The 12905-nt window shown below is 36.0% G+C and overlaps 1 protein-coding gene across 2 annotated transcripts in view; it reads right to left on the bottom strand.

Moving 5' to 3' along the window:
• Positions 1-1675: 1675 nt before the first annotated feature.
• npr3 (natriuretic peptide receptor 3) overlaps positions 1676-12905 on the bottom strand; it is a 33593-nt gene continuing 22363 nt past the window's right edge. The window contains exons 5-8 of one of the 2 annotated variants that reach the window (XM_066712037.1): positions 11910-12004; positions 10599-10707; positions 9932-10019; positions 1676-8131 (exon numbers count right to left, since the gene is read on the bottom strand). In XM_066712037.1, coding sequence (XP_066568134.1) covers positions 8020-8131; positions 9932-10019; positions 10599-10707; positions 11910-12004 — 404 coding nt within the window. In that variant the 3' untranslated portion in view covers positions 1676-8019. The remainder of the gene's footprint in view (positions 8132-9931; positions 10020-10598; positions 10708-11909; positions 12005-12905) is intronic. The other variant, XM_066712039.1, reaches the window with a different exon arrangement.

The raw sequence follows: 12905 nt of genomic DNA, 5'->3' as shown, positions 1-12905 counted from the left end.
GATCTGTTGGGGTGCTTCCGGGCCTGGCATTCATGGCATATCATAATTTATTTATTTTTTCATTAATGGGTGTACCTATACTTTCTAATTATGTCCTGAAAGTTTTATTCACATCCATTACTAATAAGATGGGAAAAAAAAGCACATTCCTGTACCCGGAAGAGTGAGAGTGCGTGACGTCACACCAGGACATTCACAGATTTAAACCACTGGTTCGGATGTTTCTTGTGAAAGTGTTATGGTGGACGATAATTCACCCCGACAGTCCCCGACATCAGATACAGCAGAGCAGGAGAACATATACACTTTTTATTTGAGTTTATTTGTTTAATATGCGGTGGGGCGCTGTTGTAATCTTTGAGACAGACTCCTTAACTGAGAGAAATTAACCTGAAAATTAGCTCCTACACCTTTGCTCAAATGTATAATGGTGCTTAATTATCATGCACAGCAAACAATGTTATTAGAATAATAATAATAGATACAATATATTACTTTTCATGTATTTCATTATTATTAATCATATTTCCTTTGTTCCTATGCAGATACTAGTAGGTTAAAGTAATTTACTTTGTTAATACTGTATTACTCTCCCAATCAGTAACATTGCTCAGTGGCATCAGAATGACTTGTTTGTTGCACAGTCAACCGGATTAATTTTAGCAAAGGTGTAGGGATAATTTAAAATCCCATTCTGTCCCAAAATGTCCCGGGATTGCGGGTCAGGTGGCAGCCCTACAGAGCAGCACATCACAGAAAGATGTGCGTCTCCCAGCTCGGGAATTCTGCACAAAATATCTCGTCTCTCGTTTCTTCACTGTAAGTGTACGTTTTTTTGGGCCTTAATAATGAAGAGACCCTGTTGTTACGTATCTGGATGTAACCATATATTATACACATATTTACCATGGTATCTCTCCCATCGGTGCATTATTATTGTTTGGTAATGGGATTTCATTAGCGCTAATGCAGCAAAACAGAGACGGTGAGCACATATATTAGCCACAACTTTGAGTGAGGTGTCAACTTCGGAATTGTTTTTCATGCACTTAGCATTAAAACCTACACATAAAAACTACACAGATTAGTTGTTTTGACCTACCAGCAGTACTATAAATGTGAAAAATCACCTTTAAGCTGGGAAATGGCACTCAAGTTCACCCCAAGAGCCTGTGCTTGGAGTGATACAAAATATTACTAGTGGGTGTTTGGGTGATGAAAATCTAACCCCACCCCCCAGAAAATGTGTTCTGTAATTTATGCACAGTACATGTTAACAGTTAATGCACAAGTTGATGGGGAGTCTACTGAAATTAAAGTATGTTTTTGTCTTATGTGCAGACTTGTTTTATTGCTTTGGCCCGGTGTGTTTAGGCAGAGCCGGTGCCAATAGTCAGTGGCAAAAATGTGATATGCGCCCCCTCCTTTTAAAGCTAAATTACCCCCACTGCATGTCTCATGTCTGTTTTTATATATCACCTGTGAACTACGATGCAATACATTGATTATACTAGATGTAATACTGTTCTTGCCTTTTGGCTTTGCTTGTGGCCCCCTAACAGAGTGCAGGCCCAGCTCAATGTTTGCAACCCCTGTGATGCCAGCACTGTCTTCAGGACGTCAACGGGAGGCACTAGTGCATTGTGTACTGAAGAAAAATAGACAAGATTAAGGATTGATATTGTATTCCTTTTTTATTTGTCAATATACCATAGCAATCTAAATAAATCACATTTCTGTTTTGCAGGAAATGTTTACAAAGCCATGTACACATAATCGTTATTTAATAGACACTTGGAAAAGTCAGGTGACCTTTTGAAATGACAAAATCTTCTCTGAATAGAATATATTACACAAGAGAACCAAGAGGTTATATCTACAGTCAGGAATATTAAAAAAAAGGTATCAATAAATAACATCACATTATATGCAGATACTTCTACTTACATCAGAACATTTTATATAGCTTGTGCAGTATTAACGTCCACTCTTGCCACTTAAAAAGTTTATTTTAATTTTGGAAACACAAAAGTCTCCAACAACAATCTGCACAGAAATCACAGAAGCCCTGGACCCTGGTATGGAAAAGACAATTCCAGAAATATCTCATGCTTGAACATCTCATCAATGCATAATGTATTACATACCTATATTTTCTTACAGTTCAAATGTATTATGCAATGATTATTTGAACATACAATACTCTATGTTTGCATTGTGTTTGGAAGATCTTAGGCACAGTTATGGTTGAAAGTATTCACAGGTCTCCCCTGAAACAATATTGTTCATACTTATTTATCAAGTAGGCTATATATTTTTAGAGTTTAATAGAAAACTAGCAGTCAGCATTTTACCAGTTGCCCGTCTCATCCGAGTTCAGTTAAATCTTTAGTGAAAAAGTAACTATTTACTTAACCAAATACCACATAACATTGTTTCAGGTTAAGGATTTTTTTTTTCAGCTACAACTGTATGCACTCAGCAATTAGTATGCAGGCTCATGAACCTTTTATGTAAATTCATTAAAATCTTCCACACATTATTATGCAGCATATGAAGTATGTACAGTAAATCTATGAAGTACTTTTATTTGAAGGCTTCTGTGAACTGCCATTCAGTTGGAGATAGCTTATGTTAGGGCAAAACAGAGTAAGGTTTATATATGCTTGTCTCTGTGCATGTAAAGGCAGTTAATTTGTCTGTAAGGAAAGATGGTCTGAGCATTGTTCAACCGATTACATTTGAATAAAGACAATCATCATCATCATAATATTAATAATAAAATGGGCAGTGCTTTTATTTCACAAAAAGAAATGAATAGAGCTAAAAACAATATGTACAGAACAAAAAAGTAAACCCTACTGTGTATTCTAAAAGGAGCAGTCGAACCTCAGCTGAATTTCAAAGGCTTACACAGGCATGTCTAAAGTGTACAGCATTACAGAACCGTGAGCAGCTTTTCAAAGTTGCAATTAAAGATAGAAAAACATGAGAATATCTCCTTTCGTGTTGTCAATGCAAATCAACAGAGGCTGAAGGGCTACATCACATAAATAAACCCCCCAATATCAAAGAAGTGTTCCTAGGCATTTAATAAACTATTTTCACCATTAGTCCACGTAAGCCTTATAATATACTATGTGCCCTTTTTGGGCTTTGTTGAGTTTTAGGACAAATTAATTTATTTCCTCCAGAATACTAAATTTGTTCTTTTTCAATACGGCACAAGCATAATTAAACGTATATGTGCAGGGAATATGTATCAGTCAGAAACATAGGAAATGTGTGGTGGACGTTTAAGGGGGAGGGGGTTTCAGAAGTCATCTGTATTGTACCTGTCTGTACTGGTAGATAAAGCAGCCCTGTTCAGTGAAAATGAATATCTCGAGCACAAATGAAGACAGAAAGTGACACTATAATAATACATGGGCAACTTGCCCAGGATTAAAGGAAAGAAGAGCTCTGTGAAGTAAAGATAGCTGTGTATAAACATGCATTTTACTTTAAAAAAAAAAAAAAAAAAAAAGCTTTGACTTATGCAGCTATTCGTTTGTCAGTGAATCCTTGTTATCCTGAACAAGTATGCGAGTTCAATGCAAGGAATAGTCTACTAGTTTTCTATACTCAAATGGATGTTGTGATTAAAGGTTTGATACACGGCTGTTGTATCTCTGATATGCTGTCAATCTATACTGCATTGTTAAAATGTACATGGCTGTTAGACTCTTCATCATAAACACACAAAGTCAAGAATGATGGCCAAATACAACAGAACAGGTGAAATGAAAAAAAAGGAAATGAGAGAACCTACTCTTCGAAGACAGATTTTCACTTGAAAATAAAACTGTGTTTCTTGGATAGAGAACAGATGAATCTCAGTAGCAACACAGTGTTCCTAGTACTGTGTAACACAGTGAGATTGAATTGGATTAAGTATTTGCCTAAACGGCTTATGTCTACCTTAACCATGTTGAATTCAGTAATTTAAATTCTCTGTGGAAACAAGCCCAGATGTGCCTTTTTCCTTCTTGAAATGGCTATTTTCTTTGAGTAGTCTAGATAAAATAATTGGAATTTCCATTAATACAGTATCCCTGAATTGCTCAACCACGGGCACGTTTTTAACACAAAGATGCTATCCTCACCATATGCTCAAATAAGAGGGAAAAATATATAATATATATATATATATATATATATATATATATATATATATATATATATATATATATATATATAATGAAGCACACTATAAATGTATTTAACTTATGTAAGACATGAGATGACTGGGCCTCTGTATTTGCCCTGACTCCAATCTTGCCAGGTCATTTTTTGGCAGTTAACAGCTAGGATTTCTTAACATTTTTAATTTTCCAGATTTATCCAACTGACATTACATTTTTCTTACAAAAAAACATCTCTAATATCTAAAGATAATCAGCCAGACGTGGTTAACATTAAATGAGGCTCATGTCTAATTTGTAATGGTGTATAGTTTGGAAAAAAAAGCTTCTTTCAGTAGGGGAGGAACTATTTCAAGCCAAAATTCAGTTTATGGTAAAAAGTAAAAGTAACTGACTGCTTCCATCAACTACATTTACACAAATTGTTACAGTTTCCACATTCTGTGTTAATTTCCCGTATATTAGACGTAATCAAGGACCTTCTTTACTCTGTCTATGGTGGAAAATATAATTAACAGAAAAATTTGGTCTAAACTTCAAATACATGGAAACCAATACTGTAACCTTGACTGTGTATTTCTACTATGGAACTTTAATGAATGCATTGCATTACTCCTTGTGGGGAAAATAAATGTATATTCTATCTTAAACTTTACACATATGTCTTTATGCTTAGATAGATTGATTATTAGATACTTAGGCAAATATTATACAAATTTAAATGTCTTGTCAAAAATAAAGTTCTATTTATAATATCCTTGTTTGGCATGGGTTTCACAATCAGTTTATCTGGATTATGCACAAATCCAAAACCCAAACCATACATAATTTTCGGTTAGATACCGTTGCTAAGAAACGAGGCATGGGAGAGTTTCCTGTTGCCGGGTGCCACTTGTGACAGCTATCAGAAAAAAGCAAATCAACCTCTGAATAAAAGATAACAAGAATCATCACAACCACAAAGCACATTAAAATGAAATGTGAAAGACCATGAGCTTTTAACATACACCATGTTGTGTTCATTAGAAAATGACAGCATATGGTGATGTTAATGTTCTGCTGTTTATGTAATAGTAATGAAAATTGAGCAACAAGGACAGAAGAGTTTCTGGAATTACCATCACTCTACAAACACAACTCACCGCTGGTCCGGGGTCTCACTAAATTACATAAACTCATGTATCTAAATCATTAAGCAGATGGGTAACATTATTATTATTATTATTATTATTATTATTATTGTTATTATTACCTCAGATGATATTTGGTTGATGTAGACAGCAAGATACTTAGATTAAAGTGTGTTTTCTCCTTAAATTCCACAAATGTGTTTACTTTTTAAAAATAGATCTTTCAAATATATGCATCATCTGCATTTTAATTTACTAACAAAGCATTAATTCACATTTAGGTAAAAATATGGCGCAAATCACACATTAATTAGCTCTCATACGTGATCAGAAAATTTGGCATTTTTACATAAGGGTAAAATTGCTCTTGTGTCTGTCCTGATGCTTTAAGTCTGTGCAGATCCTAATGTATCTACATCATTGACCTTAGGGAAAATATATTAAAATGCTTTTGTACATTAAGGAATAGCAATATAGCAAGGCCTCAAAACATACTTTCAACTTGAAGTAAAAACATACCATGTCTACAACCCAGAGATACGTCTTCTTGTTTGTCACTGTTTTTATAAACTGAACTTCATATAAAAGCTAGTCTATATATTTGTATTCAGTACATAATTTGTTCACATTGTAAAACACCTCAAACACTTTTCCTCTGGTGGTATTGTTTTTCAACCCACATTGTAAGCTACATGTACTGAATCAATTATTCAAGTCGAAACTTTCAAATACTGTGGCTTGAGTATTTTTTTAAGTTTTTGAAACTGTCTGAATATGTACTAAATAGATATATTCTACTTATGCAACACTGATGGTGAATACGTTTTAAGAAATGCACTGCCTAATTTGTGAAAACAGTGGTCCATACTCATAAAGCTTGAACATCACGGCAAACTTACCACCCCACTGGTAAAATATTAAACACCCAATTTTACAAATTAAAAATCAAATCATGTCATTGACTATTGTAACCTTATAAGCACTCTGTTTCTGAGAGTTTCATTTGACACTGCCTCACTATTTTGTTTTTATTTGAGAAACAGGTGTTAACTGAATATGGCCCTATATTTCCACAAACAATTTTGCCAATATTAGCTGTGATAATTAAACCTTCAGTTCAATACTTCAGCATTTATGTTATGTTTTCAATATAAAAAGATACAGCCTGATAACTAAAACATAATTTATCCAGAGTTTTCCTTTTTTCAGTTGCTGGACTGTGCCCATAAATTTAAGCTAAGTATGTCTTAGAACTGGATTTGAAGATCAACCGAACAGCATTTCTTAAAGAAATTCACATTCTGGGGCCTTAACTTTAAAGATTGATAAATAAATAAATAAATAACAAATGTCCCTCCTTGCCTGTCTCAGTGCCTGAGCTCCATCTTTATGTTACGTCACACTCAGAGAGCACGGCAAAGCATTTTAATCCCACTCTCCTGAAACAACTCTCTCTCAAAATCAAAGGGATTATGAAGAGGTTTTGAGGCAACTTTCAAGGTCATGGCTAGCAGAGAAGCCGAATTGTCCAATGGTTGTCATGCTCCTTACGAATTCAGTCACCAAAAGCAATGTGAGGGAATGGCAGGGGCCAAAACTATGGCATTCAATGCAGCTCACAGAGGACCCAAAAGTGGTTGGTTTGAAGATACAGACCAATGGGATGATACCATGTATCAGTTACCATTACCATTTTTAACAGAAACATACTGTCGTAATATACTGTGTGCATCATCTGGATATAAAATATGCCAATATTTTAATGGTATTACCATATTGGAAAATACATTTCGATGTCTGTATTAGAAACAACTATAAGAGCTTTACTGAATCAGAAAATTGTATCACTGACACCCCCTAATGGTGAGTAAAGAGAGGTTTATTTTTACCCATTCCCTGTTGAAGTTCTTTATTTAAAATACTGTTCATCTGACCTTTAATAGAAAAGCTTTAGTATATTTTATGTTACCCTTAAAACCATTACACATCTCACATCCCTCCGTTTTCCTTTATCTTTTGCTCAGTGAACAGAGTTGGGGGTGGGAAGAAAAATGGAAAGAACAGCAACAGAAAGGGTGTGGCCAAAGCTGCACGTGCAGTGGTGTAGTAGCACCTCCTACCCATTGTTTCATAAAATTACAAACATAAAACAATCAAGGATGCAGCACACAACTTGATGTATATACCACACCTCAAAAGGAAAAAAAAAAAAAAAAAAAGACGGACAAGAAATAACTGTGCCGATGGCCACAATCCATAATCCTTAGCATCTGAATCAAAGCCTAGCTGTACAATCCCCTCTACTGCCACTAGACTTATTTAACTTTATATTTTTCATATCATCTATGTTATGAATGCGGAGCCTTTCCCAGCCCCTCAGAGATTATATATAATTAAAGAGCCACCACTACCCCTGATCTCAATACTGGCCTCCAAAGAAACAAGCCACGAAAACAGAAAAACAAAAAAAAGAGAAAGCTTTCTAGATTAAAAATACATCCTTGTTTCTATAGAGATGAAATGCCTTGGAAGTGCATTTCGTTACAACTTTCCTGAGTTTTCTGAAAGTCAAAGAAAATGAGATTGAAAAATAACTCTACTTCTTAAATAAATGGAGTTCCTTGACAGCCTGCAGAGTCTTTGGTCACATCCTACAGACAGTTTCCCAGGACGGAAGCGCTCTCTCCAGTGCTTTCTCACTTTGTCTATGCTGCCGAAAAATTTGATCTGATGGAGTCTTCTCGCAGCTGGCGGTGTTTGCCTATGTCGCACTCTTCTCTCTGGGCTCGCCTCTCGATGGTTATCCTGTAGTTCTTCCTGAAAACAACACAGAGGGTAAAAGTAGACCATGATGTCCTTGTTCAAAGTTCCCAATTTCTAATCAAAAATCTGTTCGGCTTTGTGCGATACTGATTAACTTCCCCTGCGCGCTGCCAGGTGATTAGTGTAGAATCTACTCAGACCTTCTGTTAAATTTCCACTGAAGTAAATTATATTCTAACTACAGAAAACACCACAGAGGACATGCAATCAGAAATACCTGGAAAAAAATACAAAAAAAAAAACAAAAACAGGAAAAGGCAGATTAAACACAATTCTTCTTTAAAGAGCTGCAGCTACAGAATGACATTTCTTAATTAGCAAAACTGCCTTGAACTAGCAGCAAATAAAGATTAATTCAATGGAAGGATCAGGGCTTTTGAGAAGCCAAAGATGAAAGAATTCCCCTGAAGGGAACAGAAGCCTTAACCCTACATTCCTCTTTAGCTTTGTAGTTTTACAGTTCCACACAAAATGCACTTTCAATATCTGAACAATAATTTACTAGCAGTCTATCTTCTTCTATCAGTCAGGTTAGATGTTTTGTTTTCTTCACTAAAATAATTCACTACATAATAATCCCTCCCAATGGCAATACAAGTTGTCTACACAACACAATTGAGTAAAGAAAGAGCATAACACTTACTTTTCATTACAATAGGTCCCAGTATAGAAATCACTATGGATAGAAAGTATCTACTGTTCATTCATGGATAACAGCAATTTGCTGTGGTTTGGGGGACAACTCTTGAATGAATGAAACCATATTTGACTCACAATACACGTGCAGATGTTTGCCCTTGTACTAAGTCTATAGGTCCATGTGCTAGTCACAGACCTTCTATTCTTTATGTGCTTGACTGGACATTTGCTTTGAGAACTAATTTCCCCATTGTTCCCCGATACAGAGTCCAGGCTTATCTGCAGGACCTCTGCTATGCACTTCAGTCTTGGAAGTTCCTTTTCCAGAAAAGTAATACTGCATATAATTCTTCAGTGGAATCATTCAGCTCAGGCTGGATCACTGAATTCCTTTTGTTGTTCTACACCAGGGGTGCACAACATATTTTTTACAAGGGCCTGTCTCATGAAAAGTTATCAGACCAAGGGCCACACACGGTCCACGCCCATCCCCACAGCTAATGACATATGATATATCAGATACATTTGTGTGTGTTATATAAAATTATTCTACTTACATTGACGTCTGAGCCCCATGAAATAATAATTTCAATTAAGATACTATTATTATTGATTTGATTTATTTTTTCGTTTTTTTGTTCATTCATGGGCAGGATGTTGTGCACCCCTGTTCTACACCAAATCATTACATACTTTATTAGGGAAGTATGCACATGTGGTGTTCTGAGAATCAAATATAATAATGACCTTACAACACCAGAAATTAGTGTTATAAATCATTATAAACCAATGAATACACATGGCTTTCTACATCTTGCATAACTTGACATATCTTGTATGTATCAGTTTTTAAATGTAAAGCTCCATTGCTTTTTATAGACGTTCTGTGCTTTTGAGTGCAGTGACATAAAGACCTGGTTTATTTCTGTTCTACATCATCTTGCACAGCATTCATGTCAACAGCCACAAGTTTACAGCAATTGTAATCGAAGGGCTACAGTACATCACAATTTGATCATCTTATAACAAACTGGTTGTTGATTTTCATTGTTTCTACAGTGTCTGTGTACCTCCAGTTACAAATGTAAAAGTGTTACAAATGTTTGTTTATTTTGCATTAATCTATTAACATACTTATTTTTTAGATTTACTCACCTGAAAAAGTTGAATGCCATTAGCAATGCAGTTCCCAACAGAGCACCTACTATAATACCAGTTACAGCAGATACTCCTAGTCCACCTGCTTAGGAAACAAAAGGAAACTGTTAGTAGTCACACTGAGTTCAGATTTGCAGACCCTGGCCTACTACACATGTTTTATTATCATCATTATTTGTATGCATTAAAGACCATGAGACCATCCACACTATGCATTGCAAAGTACAGGGAATAAGACAGAGACAGATGTGGATGACAACAGGCATCTTATTATTTCATTATAGCAAATAGACATTTTAATGTTTGTAAGATTCTGCCTGAAAATTGTGCATTCAAATGTAGTAAATATGATATATCACAAAGCATTCAAATGTAAACCCTCAAAACAGCCTAAGAGATGCTGGCACTTAACATTTCCCACTCATACCTCTATTATAATTCATACACAGTAATTAACGAGGCTGTTAACGAAGTAGCAGGTAGGATGGATAGATCCTCCTATCTGACTTCAGAGAAGTAGACTGCTAAAACATGGAACAGCAAAGTGAAGTAACCCCATCTCCTGTCATGTTGTGCTGCTGGCCCATAACTCTGGCCTTGTGTGTTCAGTTTACAAATACACATCTGAGGGTCTTAACACAGAAAAACAGCAGAAATAATTTACATGATTTGTCAGGTTGTGCAGAGTGTTTCTCTTTTTGAGTGAAGAGTTCAATTTTCACGTTTGGCTGGATCTGAAAACTTGAGTTAATGCCATAATAATTGGCAACAACCTGAAAGAGAAAAAACAAGGAAAATGAATGTCAGGACTTTAAACAGTCTGTACCTAACCTGGGACTGCACAACACAAATGCAAGCTGCCATCCCTGTTCCTGGTGCTGAGTTTCTTTCCATGCTCCTAATTGATCATAAATAAATGTCTGTAAATAATGCCAGTTATTGTGTCTCAGCAGATATCCAAAGCAAAGCATTGTAGTAAGTTTGCGTTAAACATGGCAGATCTCGCTGGCAGCAACTAATATATTCTTGTATTCCTAAAAGGACACTATAATAAGAAACCATATTTTGGATCTTTTAGGACCTCAGATGTGAGATGCGGATTGCTTGAGGAACCAAATGTGGTCCTCATACTGGAGAGCCAGGGAAATTAAAGGGATTTTAGCCTGATTTCTTACTCATCCAGAGCCTTTTGTAATTCAGTGTGTCAAGTTTGAAGAAATTTGAATTTATCGTTTCATTAACTTAGCACAATTGCTGGAAGCAAATGGTCGCAAATCGCTGACTCTCAAAAGCCGGCTAATAGATATTTTAAATACTTAAAAGCTGGATGGATAGCACATTTCTACATTAAATTATTCTCTACTGTGTGCGAATGAAAACACAGAAAGCGCAGGCAGAACCGAAAGTAGTCCATAAGGAAATATGTAGAAGCTAATTTCTTATGATTACCGGTAAATTAACAAAATTATTGAACTATCTATTTAGTATTTATAGTTTTGTAACACACACACCCAGGGCAATTTAGAGAGACCAATCAACCTAACCAGCATCTCTTTGGACGGTGGGAGGAAACCGGAGTGCCCGGAGAAAACCCACGCGGACACAGGCAGAACATGAAAACTCCACACAGACAGGCCCCCAAGCCGGGAGTCGAACCCGGGACATTTGCGACCATTTGCTTCCAGCAATTGTGTTATGCTAATGAAAAGATACATTCAAATTTCTTCAAACTGGACGCACAGAATTAAGATAAGGTTTCCATGGATTCGTATGACTCTGGGCGAGTAAGAAATCAGGTTAAAATGCCTGATACCAAAGTATCCCTTTAAGGTGTCTGGATGAGCTGTCGTTGAGGAGCTGTGGGATGAACACTTCATATTCGAGATCTCCGTCAATCAGTGGCATCACATTAGCTACATGAGCTTCCCCTCCATCTCTGAAGTAACCCTTAAAGTGTGCTCCTATGAGGCCTTACCTCATGGGTGCCTGCCTTGGGGTCAGTCATGGCCATCACGGAGAAATCCCCATATCTGTCTCCGTTGTCATCTATAGACACCTGACCTGCAATGCCTAAAGAATGGCATGCAAAGAATGAGAACATTAATTAGCTACAAGACCCCATGCATTCCAAGGAAAACAAGACCAGAAGTGCACACATTCTGGACAGCCAATACAACAGGAAATCTCATCAGTCTCCCAGCGTTTTCGTTGGCATCGCCTCGAGAAATTGTAACTTCATCCTCGCGTCTGCATTCCGAAATTCTTGACATTTTTTAAGTATTATTATTTTTATTTTAACAAGAAAATATGACCCTATTTTTGAGGACCCTGCAGAACAAAACATTGTTATCCCACATAGTCGAACACTGGCTCACTAGTCATGGAGGTGCGTGAGTGGTTTCGATGGCACATCCCTTTCTTATGATATCTTATTGATGGATTGGGGATGGAAAAGCTGTTTAGTGAGGCCTTACGTTTCTTGCATTTCTCCCAATGATCTCCCAATTATTATAATCTGATAATATGAATACTGGAATACAGCCCTTTCCATTCAATTAAAGTGAATTCCCAGATGGGTCTAATTAACAGGTCAGTTTTCGTGTCTTTATCTTCACATAAGGTTCTGTAATTTATGGACTGACTGAAATGTTTCAGTCATGTACACCTTTATCCCATTGTTAAGCAGAGTTTTTTTGTATATTAAAATAGCACAATTTTAATATAATTCAGATTTTATCACTGATTTCTCTGGGTGCGTTTACAACATGAATTGTTAAACACTTTTGGTATTCCTGGAATATCTTATCTATCTATATGTCTACAGTATTGATTTTATATTTCGTATTTAGATGGCAATAGTGTTTTACTTTTTAATAATGAAACAAAATGATTGAACAACCAGAGTAAATAGAAATTGTATACATGATCCAAATTGCTAAATTATTTAATCACCCCCCATTAAGACAAAATT

This window comes from Amia ocellicauda, chromosome 8 (genome assembly GCF_036373705.1).
Source record: "Amia ocellicauda isolate fAmiCal2 chromosome 8, fAmiCal2.hap1, whole genome shotgun sequence".
NCBI lineage: Eukaryota > Metazoa > Chordata > Actinopteri > Amiiformes > Amiidae > Amia > Amia ocellicauda.
The sequence above is the reverse complement of the archived record's forward strand: the minus strand, read 5'-3'. Positions and strand labels throughout refer to the sequence as shown.